The following is a 24,130-nucleotide window of genomic DNA, read 5'->3' as shown; positions in this document are numbered from 1 at the left end:
CACCACCCATCTATATGAACCTTTAAACAACCTGTGAAATACAGAATGACATCTGAGATTCCTCTTTCCTTATCAATAATTTTCAGGGGGATTCTTAGGTGATTTGCTGAGTTTCTGCAGGACTTTCTGTCAGGCTGTAAATCTCATTTTCTACTGAAGACCTGGCTGCACTTTTCCATATATTCTTTTCTTTAGTCACTTCGAATCCTGGACACCAGAAACTCCTGGAGCCTTTTTCTCAGTTATTAAATGGTGCTGGAAAATCTGTCGTATATGATGACAGAAAGAGAAGCTCATTGGAGAAGCTATTTATGACTGTGTATGTCTGCTCTGAGACTTAACAAAAATACCTGAGTTCCTCATTCTTCTTTAGGTACTGAACTTGCACTGAAATCTCTAAGAAGCTCAAAACTAGAAGAAGAGAAATTAAGAGCCTAATTTTTGAAGATTTTGGCTGTGGTCCTGCCTGATTGTGAATTTGGGCAAGGGTCACTGACTGGACTCTCTCACAGAGTGACAAGACTTCTGTGCTTCATTTTTTTGCTCTTTTTTTTCCATTTCTAGTTCCACTGTGTTACTGACTCCTTAGCAAGTTTTGAAGTCTGAAACTGGGGATGACCATTCTTTATTTCTATGTGAAAATCCAATCATTCATCTTTTCCACAAGAACTGAATTCCCCACAAGATTGAAAAAAACCAAGAAGTAAAGCCATATCTACCACATTTCTTTCTGTGCTTTCTAATCAGTGGAAATCATCATTATTTCTACACTGTGCACATTCTGTCTCGTGCAGATTTCTGAACTTACCTTGTCAAGGAAGGTGGGGCGGTCCATGGAAGACTCTTTGGAGATTGGTGGTGGGCGGCAGCCAAGGGGTTTGGTGACCATTCCATTATAGTCGGTCACTCCCATTCCACGCTTGTCCATTTCCACCTTCTTTTCCAGCAGAGCACCTGCACAGAAAAGGGAAATATATTGGAAAAGGTGAGGCAGCGAGAGTCAAGTTGCCAACAGCAGTTCAGAGAAATACCTCTTGCTTACAAAAGCAAAGTAAGAAAATAAATATTATCCAATTGGTCTGGACATAATCAAATGTTCTGAATCATGCAGGGTTCCTGTGTTGCTTTAAAGACAAAAAAATTACTTACACAGATACTTACTCATGGCCTGATCGAGATTCATACTGTTGCTCTTCAAGGCCTCTTCTGCTGGCTCTCTCTGTGAAAACAGGAATTATGTTAAGAGGAAAAGTAATCACGTTCATATGATTTCAAAGTAACCTGAGAAAACAGACACATCTCTTAAATACTGGGTTTAATATTTACTCAGCAGCCTAAATAACGTCTTTGTGGGGTTTTTTCTGCTTTCAGCAATTCCCATAATTCAGGTATTTCAGTTTGTCAAGGAAGGACCAGCTCTACAAGGTGAAACACACTGTTGTGTTTAAATGTCCTCCTGTTCTCCAGGAACTACTCAAATATCACAATGATATGACTTTCTCTAAGAAACAACCCAGCTGTACTCTCATTTCACCTGTTTAATAAAAAAAAGAGGAACGGGAGGGAATTATTACTGCAGTTCAAAGCAATACCTGTTGTTATAAAACTATGAACTTCAAAATATTATAAATGTCCTCATGGAACGTATATCCCCAGCTAATCTCAGAGCATTCTAGAGGCTTAGAGCAGATTTCTGAAACTCCAGTATGCATTTAAATGCAGGTCAGAGCTACTTCTTGGCCTGGAAACTGAAGATCTTGGTGTAGCTAGAGTCTGAAACAGCCACAGTCAGAACTACAAGCTAAAAGCTAAGGCACAGTGTGCTGGCTGAGCACTACTCACAGGGAAGCCCATGTCTGTGAGCTGTTTTATCAGACGGTTCATGATCCAGGCCTCATCCTGCTTGCTAGATGTCTTCATGCCCTTAGTAAATAAATGGGAGATTCCATTAACGGGCTGGTTTCCATGTTCATTGTGGTGAGATGTACACAAAAGAAATGGTAAGTGGTTTTTATTAATAACACATGCTACTGAAAGATGTATTAGTACATTAATTCAGAAAGTATTGAAGAACCCTCCGAGCAACGCGACTACGATTCTCTTCCCCCAAAAGTGTAAAATTTTATCTCAGCTGAATAGGTGTTCAGTGTACTATTTAGTATTTGATTTGCTGGCCACTGAATTAAAGCCACCTTTGAATTTACGTATTTCATTTTAATCCTTGGCAGAAAAATATAATGAAATAAAGCTGAAATAGTACAACACTTCCTGAAAAACATTCCCAAAAACAAGTTTGCAACCTTGAAGTTAAGAATGTTACTCAGTGTATTTTCTTAAAAACAAACAAGAGCGTCTAGATAAACACCTTTAAAAGATCTCTGTGCAGCTTTTCTATCACAAAATCCTTAAGAAGTCTCTTCCTTTCAGTTCTCCAGAAAGTACCAAGGGACAAGCGCGGATTTGTTTTGGGCTGCGGACAGTACAAGAAACAACCATACTTGATCAAATCACCGGCCTAACTGTTGGCTAATGGAATAACAAACAAAGTGGCTAAATGCATTCCCAATTCCTTTAAGTTACAGCCTGGCCTTGTCCTGAAATAAAGACTGTGCAATGGAAAATTTCCTCACACAATTGTCTATGTTCTTGGTTGAGTGCAGCATTAACACAAGTTCGCTTTGTTCTCACGCACACACACACCGTCCTCACAAATAGAAAACAGCTCTTTTTGTTAAACAGCTCCATCACAAACTACTGTTTGCTTTTCCACCACCATGGCAAGTGTCTGAAAGCCCCCTTAACACCTTTTCCTCCTTCTGTTAATACATTATCATTTCTTTAGAATACATGGAAGCTTACAAAACTTAGAGAAAACAAAGGCAACAACATCAAAACTCCCGAAGCATCTGACATGCCTAAATTCAAAGATCTCCCATTTTCCCCTGGAAACAAGGTAGGCTGTACTTGAACCACTGTAGTGGCAAGCTGTGCTTGTGTTCAGGTGTCAGAGGTCTAATTTCAGGTGTAATGCACCAGCAAATTTGTGACAACTTATTCTACAAATGTTATACTAATTCCACTCTTGCCGGAGAGTGTCTTTATTTTTGTCTTACCTTTTGAAGTCCTTTCTTCGGGGCATTCCCCCAGGAATTACAGGAGGAGCTGCTCTCTTGTGAAGCAGTGTTATTCCACATATCTCCTTCTTCATCTTCCCACTGACTAGTACTGAGATTCACTTCATCCCCACCACTGCCCCAGCCTTCTTGCATAGATTTTGAAGCTGGAGGGAAAGAGGGAGAAGAAAAATGTTATTCTGTTTCCAGAAAATTTTACAGAAATATCTTTTCGTGTCATATCCAGTGGGCTATTTTCAAGAGAGAAAGAGGTTCATCAAATAGCTTAATTGGTATTAAAATTATAAGAATACCTTCTTTGAAGCTAGCAAAAAAAAAGGAAAGTTCTCTAAATACTTTGAGAAGAAAAAATCCAGGAACTGCAAGTCCTGCTTTTCCCAGAACCAGTAAGATCTGTGGTCATGGCCATTCCACTCAACAAGGAAGCAAAGTATGAGCACACACTTGTTAAGTGTTATTTTGCTTTCAGTGAATCTCACCATTTTACCTGACACATTCTTCCAAGAACAAACCCAAATTTCGAAGTCATTAACTTTCAGAAAGTCATTCCCACCTCAAAGAACAGAATCTGAAAGGAGCTCGTGGGCTGCAGGGAACATTTTATATTCAGTGACAAGGTCGTGTCACCTCAGTCCATTTTATTCTGTTTACTCTGTTTAAAGCTGGGATTACTCATCTTAAGAGCTCTCATTCCTCCTTTTACGTTTTTTGGGACTTCTAACTACGTCTCACTACGGTATTTTGCAGGAGTGAAACTCTAGGCAACCTCCACAGCCAAAACAGGAGTCTAAAGCATTTACTGTGGCCCTCTGGACATTCAGAGACGGAGGATATTGATCAAATACCATGAGTTAGGAATCACGAAGCAGGAAGTGGTTCAGGATGTTCCTGAACCTGGCAACAGTTTTAATGGCTGAAGAAAACACCCACTCACTCAGTTTAACCCAACATGAGGTTGTTTTGATTAGTTGTTCTCAGGTGTTGCTTTTCCTACCAGAATCAATTCTATCTTGACTGTTCTCCACTGCTTCTCATCCCAACACAGGTTTCTTTTAGACACCAAGGGTTTAAGTCCTAGTCACGTTCTTCTGCAGTTTCAGTTTCCTGCACCTCTATTATGCTGCTTTCCAAACACACAAAACTGCTCTCCTTTAAATGTACAGATTGATGCACTATGTTCGTATTTTTTAATTCACTGAGTATTTGGAATAACGCGGTCTTGTGACAGCTAACGCAGTTTTGAGAATGAAATCATGAAGGCAGCCTGTGACTGAAATGAACAGAAAAGCAGAAGTGGCAGAAGCAAACCCCCTGCCCTGCCAGGCCAGTGGCACCCCCGTGTGTACCTGGTTTGCACAGTGCTGGGGCAGCAGCTGGAGCGTTTGTTCTTCCGTAGGTCCCTGCCGGCTCAGCAGGATTCTCTCCCCACCCGGTCCCACTGCTGGGGGGCTTCCCCCACGCCGAAGTGCCATTATCAACTGCAGCAGAAGGGGAGGAGGGCTCTCCCCAGGAAGCTTCGCTCTTGGTGTGGACAGCAGGCATCTCTCCCCAGCCTGCTGGAGCAAGGCAAGCAGAACAGTGATGAGAGGAAAGGTTTCTTTGGCCAGTAATTCCAAAGAACTTTTAATTTTATTCAAGTGTTTCTCTGGAAAGAGCATGGACCAGTAAGTACCACACAGTGATTCTAGTTAAGTGTGTTAAAAAAAAAATCCCTTAAATTTGGTCTCAAGAGTTTTTTCTTAATTCAATACTAATGCCAAGTTGTCACACAGAAAGAGGGTTTTTCTCCACAGCCAGAAGCAACCAGGCTGCCAAGTGAGCACCACACCTGGTCCCGAGGAGGAGCTGCTCACAACTGCCCAGGGCCGGCATTCCGGAGACCAGGACCCCAGTGTGAGTTGGGCCTTGCTTCACTGAAAGATTTTAACCTATTTTAATTCATTTTCACTATTTACAAACTATAAAATCCCTTTTCTCATGCCCTGGCAGTAAGATGCTGTTTGACTGTTCCCACTTCCTATGAAGATTATTTTTGCTGAATGTATTCCTTAAAGCTCATGGTTACCTACCTATCCCTCATCACTGACCCTCTACATTATAATAAATACTATTTTAAGGGGAATTAATCAAGACTGCAATTGGGATCCATAATCAAACCATGGGGAACAGCAGGTAGAAGCCATTGTTTTCCTACAGAGTATTACATTAACTCACTGAAAGACGTAAGCTACTCCAAAGAAACAGCCTTAGTCTGCCTCGGCTTGAATGTAATGCGCTTAAATCCATCTGACACGATTTTAGCCCTGCAGCTGAACGTGGCAGGAGCAGCCACAGGGCTCCTGAGCCTCCAGAGCAACACTGACCAACGCAGCAAAAGGTAAATTGAATTTACAACCATTGTTACCAGAGATTTTCTGGAGAGAGGACTTGGATCACAGATGGAGTTCAAAGTACTTTTTAAACATGCACAAAAAACAGAGGCACGACAAGCAAGAAAACAAAGTTCTTACAGACCCCTGACACTAACCTATTTTTCTAGAATTGTAAAAAAAATTACATCCCATGACATGACAGCTGAGATCTCAACAAATATTGTAGAATTCAGCTGGCTTAAAACTTCCACTGGTAATGAGGCTGTTAAACCAGGAACTTGTTCTCTTTTCATTGGAGATGAATGTTATTAAGATGAGTATTCTGTAAGTAAATGAGCAGATGCTGCTTTGCCACAGCAGTATTTCCTTCTTTTGCTCCACAATGGTATCTGTAAACATACTCTGGAAAGGTTTCAAAAAGCAGGAACAACATTTTCTCCACAAACTGACACCCAGAATAGGTAGGCAATGGCGAGGGAGCTGTGTCTAACAGTACCTTGAAATACACTGCAATAACCAAGCAATAATTCTTCACTGAGCAACAAGTCCTTGCAGAACTCACTGATTTCCACAGAATTCCCGTTACTAGAAACTGCAGCAACATCCATTGCCAGTAATAACTCAAACATTGCCTGGCTGAGAAAAAGTTCAAACAGATGGGCCCAGAGCTGTCCATCGTTCCAGTGTTCCTGCATTACATATTTATTTTAGGTTCTATTCCTTACAGCCACTGCAGCTCTCTCAGACACTGATCCAAGTGCAGATGGCACAAGCCAGGGCCAAACTCTCCACTGGCATATTGCAGCTTCATAGAACTCCTTCTCTACCAGCAAGAGGCACTGAGTTTAAAACAAGCTCCTGAAACCACCCAAAATGGCACTGTTTCATTCAAGTGATTTCCATTTGGAACAAAAATCCCATGGTTTAGGCTCGATCAACATACCTTACATTTCTGGTTATTTTAAGGTGTGTAAAGAAGATAAACTGGCAGATCCACAGATGTACCTAAATGAACCTGTACTTAACATGACAGCTTCCTTGGTGTTGCACCTGACATGCTTATTTCAAGGTTCCTGCTTGTATCTTCAAGCCAACTTTATTTAAAGGCGGCTTTATTTGAATTTCTGCCTCACTACTCAGAAGGCAACTGGCAGACAACTGCGTGTATTTAATCATATTGGCAGCTGAGAAAGATTAACTGCAGGCAAATGAAACAGAAAACAAAACATCTCCACAGCACCAACCAGACTACAGAGACAGTGCAGAGCACTAACATCTCCCTGACTTCATGCAACCTCTACTGGAAACTCTACCTAATTCAATTTATGAAATCATCCTTAAAACACAATTCATATATTAAAAAGCCAAAGTGTGCTGCGTTATAGAATAAAAACCTCAAAAAATCTGGTTCTTCTGTTGCTCTTCGTTATAAATTCAACAACTTTGACTAAAGGCCACAGATGTGGCATGTCCAAATTATTTTAAGTGCTTTCAAATGCACTGAGCAGGAAATAATATGGGATTATAAATAATGGGGGAATCAGCCTTTACTAATAGAAAATAATACAAGTACATAAAAGCCAACAAAATAAATCAACAAAAAGTTTTCCAAACTATCTTAACAGATAAAATTAAGCGCAGGAAATAAATAAAAAAAACCCTAAAGGTTTCTGGAGAAATGACCTGTGCACTGCAAAAACTAACCTGTCTGTAAATTCTGGAGCACTTCTCAATTGCAGACCTGTTTCCCTCTATGTAAATACTGCTGTCTCAATGCTACTGTCTCTGTGCTACCTTTCTATGATTCTGTTTTAGGAAGTTTAAAGGTGAATAAAGTTACATTTTTGAATGAATGATGCGAAACTCCACACAGCTGTTCGGAAGGCAAACCAAAGCCTTTGAGTGGTCTCGAAACCTGAACCTGCCAAATGTTTACAAAAATTCTGCTTGGAGAAAACTTAGTGTTTTCTGATGAAAATAATACAGATTTAGGCTCTCCTGGTAAAAAGATCCTTGAAACCTGCCCAGATCTGCATGGATCTTGTTTTGCAACAGAACATGCTCCACTCCAAGGCTCCTTTGGCAAGAAAGTGAGGTTTTAGTACTGAAGTTTTTAAACATTGTTAGAATAGCAAGAAATGAAAAGATCACAGTGAGTAATAAACACGGACACATTGGCAGAGCTTTGTTTTATAGAAATAAAAACATAATTAACATTGGGCCACGGCCAACAGGAAATCCTCAAGGGAAAGTGAAATGTTAACTAAGCCGTGGCAGGATGCAGTTGTTTTCCCTCAAAATAACCCTACAGCCATTTGGATGGCAGAAATTGTTTTCCTTCAAGTTGTTGGTCCGTGATAAATACCAGAGCACATGAATACAATACAGGGAAAGCAAAATATTAGAACCTTATATAGATAAAAAAAGAAATTAGGTAGAAAAGAAGTGGTTTACTAACTACACACTAGTTATTCTGGGTTTTATATATACATTCAAGAGCCACCTCCAACCCTTAACCTTTCAAATCCTGATTTTCTGAAAAGGATTCCAGTTCATCCCTGAGCATTCATCTAATTTGGGTTTCAGCAGTGAGATTGCCCTTGTGTGAAAATCGAGGGCAGCTCTCTCAGCATCACTTGGCTGCCCCCCAAAACCTGGCTGATCATGGGCTGAGCACCCACCACAGGGTTTTAGGTTTTCACATGAGCATCCTAAAGGAGCCCAAAGCTGAGCTGCTTTCAAATCCATTCTGACGGAAGTTCAAAGTAAGAAAAACACTGTCACGTGAGCTGCCACTCAGTGGCACAGGATTATAAAAGGAACAGAGATGTTTGCAGCTTTCAGAACTTAGACCCAGTTCAGGTTTTTAAAACTTAAGCTCCTTGCTCCCTAGTAACCACAAAGATCTTAATTTGTGCCCTACAACCCCCACAGGGAAGCCTGTGTTATCTTCGGTTGTTTCTTTCCTCAGCTGGAGGATGGTGGCTGGAACCCTGCCAGGCTCTCCTGACCTAATGAGAACAGGAAAGCATCAAGCTCACTCCTCAGCACTTGGAGGGAGGATATGATGCTGTTTTGGGATCCAAAAATCTCTTTTAATCATTTTGGTTTGCAAAACCTCTTCTTGCTTCTTACTCCCCTTGTATCAAAGCTGCATGAGTTAGAAGTGCCAGGAAGAATCATGCACAAGTAAGTTAGATTAAACCCCAATCTAACTCAAACCCACCAGCTTTCTGCTCATCTTTCTAAGTAAACTCACCACTGCCTTGGTGCTTGGGAACAAGCTCCTATAACCAGAAAGGACCGTATCTATCACATTATCTATCCATTTTCCCCCTCTTCTTTTCCAATAGAAAATGAAACTCCTTAGAGAGTTCTTCATTTTCATCATGTACCAACATCTGCTTCCCATCAATAGCTTTTAAGTTCTGCCTTCAAAGGATCTGGAGAACTTCTGGGGACGGGTGACAACTCGAATAACAAGACTGTAACTTGGCTTCAATTTCCAAACTAATAAAGCATGAACTTCAACCCCAAAAGGGACTGTTAATCCTTTGTGAACCCCTAACTAGGTGCTGTGCAGCAAAATTAAAATCCACTTCTTTGCTTCCAGTACGTGTGACTGTGACAACTTCCATCTGCACCAACAGTTCCCTACTTACACAGAAACAGAATCCATGATTCCTTATTCATTATATTCCCTGAATGTGACAGGCAGAGCACGTCATGACCCATGCAGATGACAAAGTGCCCGTGGTAACCACGTAATTCCAGAGTTGTAGGATTTTAGATGAGCACTTAACTGTGCCCTATGGCACAAGCTCTAATGACACAATCATGCTTTGCATGGAAATGCTGTACATGGAAAAGAACTGCTGCTGGATGAACGTGTGGATTGCAGAAGTCTCCTGGTTACAGGATTCTTGTCTCCCTTACTGCAGAGGCTGGAAATGCACAGCCAAGTTAGAGAGAATTGGAGTAGGAAAAAGAGTTAAACAGCACAACTCCAAAGTGCAGGTCCTTGTCTGCGTGGGAGGGAAGACATTCACCACTTGCTTCCCATCTTCTGGCTGTCCCAGATGGGAGGTGATTTGTAGATGTTTCAGGACTGTGTATATTTCCACACAGACCACGAGGATGTTGCTCTGCAGCTGCCATGTGCTGCCTGCACTGGGAAAATGGGGCCTCCTGCACTCCGAAGGGAAGTCACTGGGATCACCTGGAATTGTGCTGCTGCTCTCTGTGTGTGAGATAAGCACAGGAAAGGTCCCTCTCTGGCACGGTCTCAAGTAAACATGAGCAGAGCTCAAGACACAAGGGACTGCTCTTTGCTTCCATTTAGACAAAAATCCTTCAAAGTATTTCCATGTTTGGCCTTTATACTTGTACCTCTGTATTAAGTTTATGGAGCAAAAATACTTAACATAAGGCTTAATTTATGCCTGCTACAACTCGATCTAAATTTTAATATCAGAACCGTATTTTAAATTGTCTTCACAACTAGTCATTTCATATTTTCTTGCATGCTGACTTAAGTATATTCTGAGAGCTGGTTTTGCTTATCTTGGAAATGTTTTTTAAAAAGAGAAGATAAAAGATTTGCTTATCTTAAAAGATCTTAGAATCTTTCTAACTCACATTTTTCAAGAAGCCCAGCACTCACTTTAACCTGGCCAAGGGGCAGCTTGAGCGGGTTGGTTACACGTTCATAGGCAGTTTCCTGAGCCTATGAACATATTGCTCCAAAGAAACCCTTCCTTTGCTACTGTCCATTCTCCAAAGGAATCACTGCAGATTAACACCAGCTTTTAAATTCCATTTTCAAAATCTGAAGGGCTCAGGACCATAAGTTTTCTTTAAATAAGGCGTTAATTATTAGAATAACACTACCAGCACATTGCTGCATATGAGCAGTTTTACAAGCACCAATGTAATCCTCCAAAAATCACTTTCATGAAAAACAAAACCTCACCCAAACTCAACCAAAAATCCACTTTCATGATACTTCCATTACAATTCAGGAATCTGAATTCTTGTTTCATGGGTAAAGTTTTAAATATGGATGAAGTAAGTTAGTCACATATGTTGGGCTGACCAAGTACTAAGCCATTTAAAGATTTCTCCTTCTGGAGCACGTGTTATTTTATTAAAATAGGTACCTTCTACTGTTAAAATATTTGACCAGAGTGGGGAACATAAGACTATATTTACACAGACATCACAGCAAATTTAAATCATTCTAAAATATCAGAGCGAAATATGATGGAAATGGGAAAACAAATCCCACTTGGACAAAAATGTAGTTAAAAAATCAGTACTTAGCCATGACCACAATGAAACAAAAACTTGGAAACAAAACTCAGATGGAGAATTTGAAAGAGTTCTGCATGATTAGATTTATTTTGGAGAGGTCTGTGGTTATGATAGAGACATAGGCTGCTAGTGTAACTTTTATTTAAATACCTCTCTTTTAAGAGGTATTTAATTTTTCATGCATTTTTATTTCTTGCTGCTTGTTTACAACAGCACCTTCCCTTTGACTAGAAAAATTCCTAAACGCCTAAAAACTTATCTTTGAAACACAGCTGAAGTTAGGAAAACCTAACTGCAGCCACCCTGAATATTAACATCTTGAACCAGTCCTGCTTTTTGAGAACCACAAAAAATCCAGGATGCCGCCCGTGCTTGAGCCCTGAGGTACAGAAGAGAACCATTTCTTCATAAAAGACAACAAACTGGACAGAGAAACAGCAACAGCCTAAATTCATGCAACTGTTAACAAACATCTGTTGCCAAGAGATGTTTTGCAGAAAAGAAACAGATGCAGACTGTCTAAACACACCGAGCCTGCGCAGTGGGGACAGCAGACAAATAACCGAGAAAACGTTTGCCAAAACCCCTCAACCTCTCAAATGGTTGAATTAAAAGGTGTTAAGTAACTGTGGAAGAGATGTTAAAATAAATATGGATCCACAATCTAAGAACCTACCACGCTATTGACCAAATACTGTTTCAAGCCTTTCTTACATTCCCTTGGGAATTTGTGTCAGTTTCCATGGATTCCGTCCTCAAGATAAGACTGCTTCAGAGTAAAGGAATAAACCTAATTCTGTGATATAAATACAGGATTTCTACCGTAACACAATTGGTACTGATATCAAGTATCTCATAAACCTATTTAATGAAGTATTTCACAAAACTGTTGTCATACCTGGGCCAAGCAGCGGGGACCGGTTCGGCTGGGCACTTGACTGGTGCGATGGCTGAGGTTCAACCATGTTGGTGTTGATAATGGTGCTAGTGGTGGTGGTGTTGGTTGTGGTACTGCTCTGAATTATAGGATTATTTCTATCCCACATGTTTACAGTCTTGTTGTTGTTGTAATTTGGGTCGCCCCAAGCTGAGGTACCATCATCGATTTCCATCTTGCGGCGAATGGACGGTGGAGATGGCTCTTCCCAGCCAGTAGCCTCACAGTTCTCTTTTTGTTTGGCTGGAACTGGCCCACCAACCCACCCTGACCCCGTCTGTTTTACAGAAGCAGCTCCTCCCCAGTTACTCACATTGTTGTCCTGGGGTTTATTAGCCCAATTTTGTTGGGGGCCTGGCTTTAAAGATTCCCCCCAACTTGTACCTGTATTAGCCTTGCTGTTTGTGCCATTTCCCCACCCACTGGTCCCAGACCTTGTGGAATCATTCCAGCCAGACCCCGATCTATTGTCAGAATCCCATCCAGATCCATTCTTCTTCCCATCACCCAAGTGTCCAGGAACAGATGATGAATCTGTCCAGTCTCCACCTCCTGAAGTCCAGCTTGGATTTGATTTCTGTCCATCTCCCCAGTTTTGAGATTTGGGTTTCTGAGGTTCACCCCAGGTAGGTGATTTGTCCTCCTGATTTGCGGTCCCACTCCAAGCGTGGCCGCTTTTGGCAGCAGCAGCATTATTAACAGTAGTAGAGCTTGCTGACTCTCCCCACCCCCCCGGGCCATTTGGTGCTTTGTTGTTATTGTCTCCCCAACCTGTATTTGTTGGAACAGCTGCCGGTGGAGAGTTGACCCACCCAGATACTGAAGAGGTATTTGTACTGTTCATGATGGACCCATCGTTCTTCCCCCCTGAGTTTGAAGATTGAGTAGCTGCACAACCCCAGGCCTCTGTTCCATTGTCATTCTTCCGTTCAGACCGTGGGGACTCTTCAAATTCCCAGGCAGTGTTTTGCTTTACAGGGGTCTGTCCCCACCCCGTATTGGACAGGACCCTGGGGTCAAGGTCATTTCTTGGCAACTGAACTTGCCCTTGGTCTATCATCCCTTTGTCTCTCCTCCTGCCCTCTCCAGCCCCCTCCCTCCCAGTACTGCCTTCATTTTGACTCCCACCGCTGTCGTTGCTTCCTTCACTAGCCGTGGTGCCAGATGCTGCAGCTTTGGCCCAAGAGTTCATTTGTTCATTGCCCTGCTGCATGGCAGGATTCGGACTGGTAACACTCGAGCTATCCCACCCTGTTGATCCTTTCCCATTGATGTCGCTATTGGAATGCTGGTTTGGGGGCTTGCCCCACTCCCCGTTGACACCGTTGCTGGTGCTGCGGTTGGGGTGGCCCCACGCTCCAGAATGCACACTGCCAACCCCGCCGCCGCCACCGCCCCTGCCCCACGCCAGGACCCCGGGGCCAGAGGGAGGCCCCGAGTCCCACGCGTTCGCTCCGTTTCCTTCCTTTTGCACAGCACTGCTGGATCCGTTTTGTTTAGCACTTAATGCTGAGTTCACAGTGTCTCCATTCCCCTGACTGAACCCAGAATTGCTGTTTCCTGTGGCAGGATTACCTGGGGACATCCCCCACACTGAACTGCCCATTCCTTCACCACTGCCCCCGCTGACTTGAGAAACCGCTGTTCCATTAGCACCAGGAAGGCCTTGCAGGTGGGGCGGGATGATGGCCCCCATGCCCACGGCCATCCCCCAGTTCGGCAGTCCGTTTGTCTGCATTGCATTGATAGGGTTTGGTGAAGAGTTCATGGGGTTAGTGTTATTTGGTCCATCAGTGTTAAGGTTCTGAGGTTGTACGCTGAAAGACACATTCTGAGAAGTGGACGTTTGTGGTTCTGTGCTCTCTTGCGGCAGCAAGTTTCCCCAGGCACCTAAAGTGCCTGTTGGGTTCCCATTCTGGTTGCCCATGTTCTGACCTATGGCACTGACTGGACTGCAAATACTGGAAGGGTTGCCTGCTCCCACAGTTCCTTCATGTCCAAGTACAGGCCAGGCAGCTGGATTGGCATTAGGGTTAAGGTTAAGATTAATGCCAGCATTCGAGTTGGAAGCACCCCAGCAGTTCTGACTTCTACCGTCTCCCATCATGTTGTCCATCTTTCCATCCCCACCACTGGCAGAGCAGTGAGCTAGGCCAGAGCTGGAGCCTGCAGCCACCCCCCACACCCTGGCCGAGCTGCCGTTGCCGTTTGCTCCACCAGCTCCAAGGGCACTCTGGTTAGAAGTGCTTTGGACGAGTGCTCCGTTGGCGCCATTATTGCCATTAGTTTTCTTTGTATGTCCAGTGAAGTTGCCTTGGGCACTCCCTGTAGCCATGCTACTGTTCTCTGAGCCACAGTTGGAGGCAGAGTCAGTGTCTGTAGTACATTCTGAGGCAGACTCAGTCTCAGCTCCGGTAATGGAAGGCCACGCTTCCTTGTCAGTCCTGTCTATTATCACTTTATCCCAGCTGCAGTTGCCTTCACTCCTGAAAGAGGGCTGCTGTCCCCAGTGGGAATTCTCATAATGGTCTCCCAATCCACTGTGGCTGAGATCTGAAAGGATCCAAGGTTAAAAATGAGTCCATGGTTCAAGCACTGCAAAAGCCCTCTATTAAGCACTGTTCTACATCACTAGTTGCAACACTACATTCTGCTAAAATTTAGAGTACATTCTCTAACATAATACAGCAGTTTACCTCACTACAATGGAGCACGAGGCTCATATTAATTTGTTTGGGGTTTTTTTTTTTAATCTGGCAAAACTCACAATTAAAATAACTAAACAACTTCATTTTAGAACAGAGCAAGTGTTTTGTAGCCCCCAGTGTACCAGTAAAAATAATAAGCAGGCAATAAATAAGACCAAATACACTAATCTATGTGAAAAGTCTGAAAAGCAAATTTGGAAAAAAACCAGAAAAGTATCTAGCAGACTCTTACCATTTCTTTTGACTCAATTCTCATTCTTCAGAGAAACACAAAGAAAGAGCATCCAATAAAAAATGTAAAATGTCTGCCTGCCCTGAGATATTACATACACACCCACATACAACACACTAAATTCATACTTCATCAAGGTTTTCAACCCTTCCTGTAAATAAAGAAACAAATATAGACAACAACTTTTACTCTTAGGTGCCAATTATAAACACCACTAATGTATATTTTAGCAGAGAACTTGGGATTCTCGAAATAACTGAATTTTGTCAAGAAACTTACCTCTCACAGGCTTTACTTGAGGCGTAAACATCATTTTGCATTTGTACACACAATCCCCTGTGTCCCCAGGCCATTGAAAAGTGATGCTGTGCCTTTTCAGCACTACTGCATCCTCCAATACAGACACTAACCCAAAAACTTAATCAAAAGCTCTTGAGCACCTGCTTGCTCGCCAGGGTATGGCGTTAAACTGGAAGGCACAACACATCTCATGTAAAGAGCTCAAGCTCTGGTCAAGATCTTGCATTTACTTTCCATGCCAACTGCTCTGTACAAGATTACTTCTCTTAGTTTCTTTTGATAGGAATTTGATAACAAGTATTTCAGTGTGATCCAAGGCATCTGTACAGGAGACAACCTGCAGAAGAGCTCCTCTTAACTGCTTGCACATATCAAAGCAACAAATTTTGGATGTCAGTTATTTTTACTTGCTTTAAATCTGGCTTCTACTCTTTGTGATTTGTGAATAAAAGGAATATTTTTGTGGGGAAGATGGATGCAATAAATCTCCCAAACAAGTTGTTAACAACGAATGCCTAATATGAATTAATTTAAATCAAAAATCTGCTGGTGTCATTAGCTCCTTCAATTAGAGGTGTTCTGATACTGCAAAAATTACTCCCAAGATCAGAAAAGGCTCTCTCTCTTCAGCAAAGTCTTGTTCACACATTTCACCTATTGCTTTTTAAGGTGATTACTTGATTTCCTTATGAAGATTTTGCAAGATGAAGAAGTAAAGTGATAAACCAACCCAGATTGCCTTTTTTTTTTTTTTTTTTTTTTAGTTTAAATTAATTGAAGCAGAAGAAAGAATTGTAGAGAAAGGAAGGGAAAGCATTCTTAATTCATCACCTGTCTTCTCATGATACCAGGAAAAGACCTAAATCACAGAAAGACCTAAATAATCAGAGAAAACTGAATGGTTGGGTTTGAAGGGACCTTAAAAATCATCTCATTCCAGCCCCTGCCACGGGCAGGGACACCTTCCACTATCCCAGGTTGCTCCAAGCCCTGCCCAACATGGCCTTGGACACTTCCAGGGATGGGGCAGCCACAGCTTCTCTGGGCACCCTGTGCCAGGGCCTGCCCACCCTCACAGGGAAGAATTTCTTCCATAGTAATTGACAAGTGCATGACAAATCTGAAAGAATGTGAATGGAGCCACTTGGAATTACCTGGATTCCTTCTTCTACATGCAATGGCTGGAAAGGAAGAAAGCATCCTGTTATTCCTCTATACGGCCAACTGCTCCAGCACAGAGCTAAGGAAGCATGTTGAACATTTACCTGGTGATCTAGATTTGCTACACAGGTGTTAAACAGAGACCAGAATCCCAGATAAGAGAGGGAAGGGGAAGGCAGGCTGTGAAATGACTTAAAAAGGGTCAGCAGGGTCAGAGAAATGAGCCGAGGCACATTCTTAGCAGAGTAGGAACAAACAAAGGGAAAAAAGCAGTGGCAGGCCAGGCCAGAAGATAAGAAGTTCAGGCAACCAAGGAATCAGATAAGAGGAGTTATACGAGATTTTTTTCAACCCTGTGGGTGGTGCGACTCAGAGCTGCGTTTGAGCCTCGACAGAAGGATTTGAAAGTGGCTGGAAATACATTGTTCCAATGAAAGGCCTTGTCAGAGCCCAAAGCTCAGCTCTGTGTGCGGGTGCTGGGAGAGAGACAGCGCTGCCCGAGCAGAGCTGTGCAGGGCAGGCTGGGGAAGGAGGATCGAGAGAGCGCCCAGGACGTCTCTGTACTCACAGAAACAGCACCATGGCCGACAAGATGAGATGAAAGGGAGCTGCTTGTTTAATTATTTCCTTTCTCCTCTCCCCCAAAGATGGTGGTTAAAGCAGTGCTCAAATTTAGGAGCACTTAGGAGACAGAAAATAAAGGGAAGGGGTGGGATTGAAGATGACAACACAGCTTAGAATGACTGCTGAGAGGAGGGAGGAAAACAATTTGTTAAGTAAGAGACCAGATTTGGAGGAGCAGTAAGAGAAACAAGAAGAAAAGAAAATTATGAGGGAGAAGAACTATAAAACTCAAGAGGTGGCCATATTAAGAGTAGAAAATGGCCAAGTGCCTGAGCTTGGCCAAACACAGCTACTCCAGGCAGGATCCCACCAGGAATGCGGGGCTGGGAAGTGCCACACGTGCAGCTCCAAGCCCTGGGCTTCCCAAGGCTTTGCAAATCCAGGTGCTCCCTTTCCTGTACCATTGGCGCAGTCGCTCTTCCTGAGGTTCAGATGATTCCCTCAACAATAACTATGGACTAATCTGAAAGTGGTGACTTTGGTGGGGATTACAATAATTCCGTGTAGGGGACATGAAATCAGCAATGCCCCTCTGGAGTAGCGGGTCCCTGTGCTGCGCCTTCCCTGCTCCGGAGGCAGCGGGATCCCGCCGGTGCCTTCCACAAGTCATGGATTCAAAAAGCAGAGAAAGAACCATGCAATAACCTCATCGTATCCAACACCCACTGGAACAATCGGTTCTAACACCAAAGGCTGCTGCCATAAAGCTCGTAAGCAACAGGACAGATGAAGAGCGTGGAAAAAAAATTCACAAAATGAACAGAAACCTGCAAAAACTGGGACTTTGCTGTCAGACAAACCAGGAGTTTGAGTACAGATCCTGAAGAGAGTAAGTTTTATATTCTTGTCTCTAGAAGCAAATAACAAAAAGACATTTTCCCATTTTAACTAAAAGGGGTTTGCGCCTATGAAATAAATAATGAATAGCACAGTCTTACTTACTCTGTAAAGACCTTAAATATTTGGGAAAAATAATGAAAGCAAAATATTTTATATGATTACATCTAGAGAACTTTTCTGTTTGTTTGGGGATTTTTTTTTGAAAATGCCGACTTCCTCCGACTTTCTAGGAAACTAACTCTTCACAAAAATTCCTGGTATTTTCTTTTCAAAGTTGTTAAGATTGAAATGGAAAACCCAGTTTAAAAATTCTTAAGAATCGGTTCCTCCTTATTTGTGCAAATAGGTGAAATTAAAGTACTGAGTCCACCAGAAGCATTTCTATCCCTCCTCTGTGAGCTGAGCAAAGACTGTAAACAAGGCACAAGGAACAGGAACCACAGGTATTCCATGTTAGCAAATCCTGGTGCTGGGACACCACAGAGTGAAAATGATTTTTAAATTAATACTTTTGTGTTTCAAAAATCTTAATTATGCATCTTTTATAAATACAGTTCCCCTGACCAACAACATTTCTTCGGCCACCAGGAAGGAAATATTAATTCGACAACAATGGCTCAAATTTGTTTTTAACAAGCACAGAACTTCTGTCCAACTGCAACCATACACATGACCTGAAAAATGCACAGCTCTGATCAGTATAACCAATAGCATAAGGGGTTGTTTTGTTTTGTGTTGCTGGTTTTTTTTAAAATAATATCCTTAATGGGGTGGGAGGAGATTGCTGGTGTTATCACATACTGTAGCCAACATACTTGACCAGCTTCAATTCAGTACTTATTAAAAACAGAAAACATTTTTGGCTGTGTTGGGTAATGAATAATTAGTTACTAAATCAGTTTAGTGTTTACATAGATTACAAATGCAAAGTATGAGTAGAGTGAAATGGGAGAAGCTGTTGCATGCATTTCTTAGAAAAGCACAATACTTCGCCTGCACAAGCAGCTGACCCCAAACTTCCATCCTCCTCTGAAAATGTCATTTACAATCATATTTAATTTTTTTTTTATTCAACTGAGTTAAAAGTAACTGTATCTTCATAGCTTCCATTGCAGTGATTAGTTCAAATGCTACACAGTAAAACCCTGTTTCCCCAACTGTAACACAACATTCAGCTGGCTTTGGAACCAAAGGACGGACAGGGTATGAAACGGCAAAGTCTGGGATAAACTTTTTATGGAACATTGTTAATAAATTGTGCTCACCCCATTTTAAATCAGATCTAACAGTGACTCCTCTCTTATTACTTGTTTTATTTTTCAGTCCATGTTCGTCACGTAACAACAACCAGACCCCCTGGCTCGCCCTGTGCTGCCCAAAGGACAGATGACAGACGGTGCTCTCTGCTCTGACATGCAGAACACAGAAAAATCCCAAGGGCCGCTGACAGTCCCACTGGGGATTTTCTTTGGCACACAAAGGTTAGTGATCCTGAGTAGGAAGATGAGAAAAAAAGGGCAAATTACTTTCTCCCCACTCCCCCCTCCCCCAAATATAATTTTCAATTCAACATGAGCAGATCTTTCCAATACTATAAATGAGTTTTTCCAAATCTAAATTAAATAGGAATTGCCAGGAACATTTTAAGTGCTAAATCAAATGTAGCCTAATTCCATAAAGAAAACATGACATAAGCATCTATTCTGAAGCACAAAATATCATAAAGCAGAAAATTTGGGCATTGTAGTGCTAATATTTCAGGTTACCTGCTACATCCAGCTCTAGGCATAGAGACAAATTTGAAAACTGGCATCTATCTGAAGCCCCTACAAAGCTCACTCACAACAAGTCTCATGGATTGAGGAAGCTGAAATCTTGCACAGCACACATAATGTGGAAAGGCAGAAAAGAGATGGAAGCTTTGAATAAAGCAGCTTTATTTATTTTAAAACTAAACCATAGCTAAGCCCACACGGGGGAAAGCCTGTTATCCCCTTTTCATTTTCTGCACTACGACATTCAAACGTAGTTCCTTTCCTCTGATGCTGAAAGCTTTCAAATGCATTCAGAAAACAAGCAAAAATAAACATGATTTTTCATTATTAGTAGAGATTCCACTAAATGCTACCTCTCCAACACAAAAGCAGCAGTAGAAAACACCAAATCATTGCATTTTTCTGCTCAGTGCAACATATCTTTACAAGCAGCTCGCTGCGAAGACGCCATTTTATCAAACCTGAAACGCAGCCAAAAGCTCAGGACGCTGTGCTGCTGCTCTCTCGCTGAAATGTTATGTAATAAATTGATTTAACAGAAGCAGATGCTATTTTCTCAGGGTTAGGGTTACTTTCTCTCTTTCTTTGGCTCTAAAAAGGGCTGATGGGTAATAAAATACCTGAAGAAAGGAGCCGCCCAACCATCCTAGGAGACGCTACATTGTGTGCAGAGCTGTTTCTACTCCTGCCTCTACGTTCTCCAGGGCTCCCGGCTTCAATATGTCGGCTGTGTACAGTGTAAGCCTCATCCTGTAGAGCTGCCAAGAAAATCTCTCAGTGCGAGCGCGCGCCCAGACAACCTGCAAGCTCGGCCGGGCCTCGGCTGCACTGGCTATGGAAATGCCCTTTCCACGCACAGCCCTCCTCCCCCTTCCCCTCGCTCCGCTCCTCGGCTCTAGGTGAAGGTATCAACAGAGCAGGATTTTTAAGCTTTGATTATCTAATTGCAGCTGACACTAAACCGATCTTCCTTCCTCTTTAAATTCTTTCAACTGTCACAAAACATTTTCACTTCAGGACCCAGCTACAATTAGCGCCCGTAGCTGCTTTTCTGCCGCTTTTGAAAGTCAGCCAAGAGAAGACGCGGGCGCTGCCGAACGCCTGCCCCAGCTCCTGCCTCCTGCCCGGAGTCCTCCTTCCTCCTGCCCCAGCTCCTGCCCCGTGCCCTCCTCCCTTCCCCAGCCCCATCTCCTGTCTCCTGCCCGGTGCCCTCCTCCCCTTCCCCAGCCCCATCTCCTGTCTCCTGCCCAGTGCCCTCCTCCCTTCCCCAGCCCCATCTCCTGCCTCCTGCCCGGTGCCCTCCTCCCTTCCCCAGCCCCATCTCCTGCCCATCGCCCTCCTCCCTGCTCCAATGCCAGCTCCTGCCTCGTCGTTCTCCTCCCTGCCCCAGCTCCTTCCTTTGCCAAGCGTCCTCTCCCCTGCCCCAGGCTCCTGCCTGCCGCCCTCCTCCTGCCCCAGTGGCAGCTCCCAAGTCCCAGATGTACTCTGGACTTCTGCCAAGCCATTAATGACTTCCCTGCCTCTATCTAAACCAGCTCTAAGTGGCAAACGCGAGCGCATTAATCAGCGGCGCAGTTGTTTATAGAGGCAGGGAAGAGCTGCCCGAACAATGCGGCAGCAGCGGGCGCTGGCTGCGCCTGCACAGCGGGACCGACCATCTTGGAACACCCTGGGCCGGGAGCCTCGGCTCCCTCCGAGGCACAGGAACATTCAGAGTGAGCAGAACAGGGTCAGCTTTGCATTTTTAGGACCTAAAAGATCATCACCAATTCCAAGATCGCACGCAGAGGGCTTTTATCAGTGCACCATGCAAATCTTGAAGGCTAATTCACACAAACTTCCAGCATGTCCAACACACTCCTTTACAATTATTTCCCCTCCTACCTGCCCCAAATACATATTAATGACGTGGTAAATGGGGCACATTTCAAATTTGCTGTTTCAGTTCCTGTCAGTGGCTCATCAGGGCGGTTTGGCCCCTCTGTGCTGGATCTCACACTGATGGCTCTTTACAGCTTTGGCCACACTCTCAGGGTCGCTGCTACTCCACACCGAGGCACAATCGCTGCTGCTATTCTTGGCTCGAGAACTGCTCCACTGAAGGACTCCTGAAAATAGTTGGTTTCCTCTTGACGACACTTATTCTCTGTTTCTCTGCAATAGTCTCTGAATACTGGTTGGGTTCAACCTCATTTCAGAAACAACAGATAAATGAAAATCAAATCTGTTTGGTTTTGTTTCTATTCAGAAAATCATTTCAAATGCACCCAGGAACTAGGCTTGAGAGACAATTTTGTAGTAACAGCTTTAAGTGAAACTATTGTTGTGGTACATTAGATTCCTTTAGAACTAACCATACATGATTAAAATTTCCAAAACTGGACTCCTTGTATTTTTCCTATAAATAACACAAACTTCCTATAATCAACTTCCATTTATGAAGGTAAGTACTTACACAGGGCACCTATCGAAGGGGACTGTTTTTACCAGTGGGGGTACACAGAAAGGTAAAGAAGAATCCCAAGAAATGAGTCAGAGCCCACTAAAGAGCTTGGGAGCAAAATGAAGTGCAGCTTCCAACCAACTGTGCTGGCAGAGCACATCTGTTCCCTTCCCATCATGGGCCAACTTTGATGGGGAATGTGCCTCATAAACTTGAAATTTGTAATTATTAATACCTGAAGACTAAAAATGGCGATTTGAGAGGTGATGCAGCCCACTCACCTGGTCTTAAGGAACTATTCCTGACACACACCAGGTGACATTATCCCATTGCCTCCAGCAACGGAGCTTGCACATTCCCAAGTGCTCTATCTCACACTTCTCAAGACAGCTTTCATATCAGCACAGTTTTCCTAATGTCCACCCTTAATCTTCCTCGTTGAAATTTAAGCCCATTATTTCTTATCTGATCCATCACAGGCACACAGAACATATCATTTCCTTCCCTGCAGCAGCCATTTAAGCATCTCAGCATTTATAATTCCAATCTTCCTTTGACTCAGGAGCTTCAATTCCTTCCTTCTTTGCAAGGCTTTTTTCCAAGACCTCTACCCATTCCTGTTGCATTCCTCTGCTTCTTCCAAGTGGTTCCTTCTGAAGGCACAGTACCTCCCACTGGAATGTTATCCCACATGTCCCATGGGAAGCAGTGCTGCCTCTACCCCTCAGTGACTGCTCTCTTTTCAACACATTAATTAAATTTACCCTGTGACCACATCCTTTTTTGCAGCATGAGACCCACACACCTGTACTTGGGTATAGAGCTGCTCTGGCCAAAATGAAGAAACTTTCCAATTCCTTTATTTCTTATCCAATTACACAGGTGTGTCACCACTATTCCATACTGTAATTCTGCCTTTCTGTTGCACTCTTCTCCAGTTGGCCTCGATCAAAAATTTATTGGAGGCTGTTGTTTATAGTTGAAAGCTTGACTGAAATATCAGAGTACAGATCTGCACTCTCACTCAAAAGGTTCTCATCACTGTGCCAGGAAGGACAGCTACTCCCTGTCTGCACCTTCCCGAGCAGCTGTGACACTTCTTACAATAGCTCCATCTTGTACTTCCCACTTATTTACACCACCACACATCCAGCACGGGAAAGTCTTCTGAGCCACTAGGAAAGGCTACACAAAGTTGATTTCTAGGACATTCCAGAGTGCCTGTCCCACTGCTGACAGGGAACCACCCCCTTTGGTATAACCTGCTCTCCACAAACCCTGGTGACTCTGCATTTCTCTCCTGAAAAGTTCAACATGCACAGAAATGGCTGCTTTGGGTTTTTTTCCCTAGGATCACTCTAACAGTTACTCTGTCTGATTAACACTTCCTCTGTTCCAACTTTCTCACCTCTTAACATTGGTTGGCTTTTTTCTCTTTTGTAGTTTTCATACTCTTGAAGTGACCACATTTCTCCAATCCATCCTCTACTTAGTCTCCTATGAACGTCATCATTTCCAGACAACTGGAAACTCTATTTCCTGAAGTATTTGCTGTAGCTTTTGTTCTAAGTTTACAGATGAAGGGGAAACATATTTAAAGTATTCCTGATGCCATCCATCAGTAGTTCCCTGTGCCCCCCTGACCTTGCTTCTACTACTGAGTGACTTATGAAAGAGTTAGCTTTTTGTTCTTTGGGGCTTTTTTTCCTCCAAACTACTACAAATGTCTTTATTTCTTTCTAGTAGCACTATATGTAATTCCTGTTGCAGTCGACCTTTTACTTCTCCACCACCAGGACAGGTCCTGCTACTTGGGTCTCTTCACATGCTTTGTCAGAAAACGGCCACCTGCACATTTGATGACCTTGTCAGATTGTTTCCTAACCTTTCCTTCCCCACAGACACCTGGGCAGCTCCTGTCCCTGGCAGCACAGCCATCCACAATGAAGCTGGAGAAGATGCAGCTCTGCAGCTCCTGAAGCAAAAGCAGCCACGTGTGAGCCATCAAGTTTTTGCACAGCCCTACTCTTTGAAAGTGAGGACAGCAAAACTACAAAAGCACCTCAGTTATTTATCCTTCCACAGATTTTTATTTTTCTTTCTCCCTGTGAAAAATTCTAATCACTGTCAAAGAGATTTGAAGCAGCAGATTTATTTTTCATGCTCTGCTGCCTGATGTCAGATAACGTACACAATACAGAAAAATTTGTTCCAAATATTAGTTTACTGATGCGTTTTTTTACCATAATTTTTCATTCCTAATGCCTGTATTTAGGCTACACCGAGCTTGC

The 24,130-nt window shown here is 43.0% G+C and overlaps 1 protein-coding gene across 13 annotated transcripts in view; it reads right to left on the bottom strand.

The window, feature by feature from the left end:
* Nucleotides 1–24,130, bottom strand: part of TNRC6C (trinucleotide repeat containing adaptor 6C) — a 97,047-nt gene that overhangs the window by 21,553 nt on the left and 51,364 nt on the right. For 5 of the 13 annotated variants that reach the window (XM_082293875.1, XM_082293877.1, XM_082293873.1 and 2 more), the window contains 7 exons: nt 11,718–14,309; nt 4,481–4,690; nt 3,114–3,280; nt 2,366–2,470; nt 1,843–1,923; nt 1,162–1,219; nt 809–954 (listed from right to left, as the gene is read on the bottom strand). In XM_082293875.1, the coding sequence (XP_082150001.1) occupies nt 809–954; nt 1,162–1,219; nt 1,843–1,923; nt 2,366–2,470; nt 3,114–3,280; nt 4,481–4,690; nt 11,718–14,309 (3,359 nt within the window). Of the gene's footprint in view, nt 1–808; nt 955–1,161; nt 1,220–1,842; nt 1,924–2,365; nt 2,471–3,113; nt 3,281–4,480; nt 4,691–11,717; nt 14,310–19,857; nt 19,903–20,016; nt 20,232–24,130 lie in introns of those variants that run through there. The other 8 variants (XM_082293878.1, XM_082293874.1, XM_082293876.1 and 5 more) reach the window with 5 other exon arrangements.

This window comes from Coloeus monedula (genome assembly GCF_965178545.1).
Source record: "Coloeus monedula genome assembly, chromosome: 19".
Taxonomy (NCBI): domain Eukaryota; kingdom Metazoa; phylum Chordata; class Aves; order Passeriformes; family Corvidae; genus Coloeus; species Coloeus monedula.
Note: the sequence above shows the minus strand (reverse complement) of the source record. Positions and strands in the feature narration are given on the sequence as shown.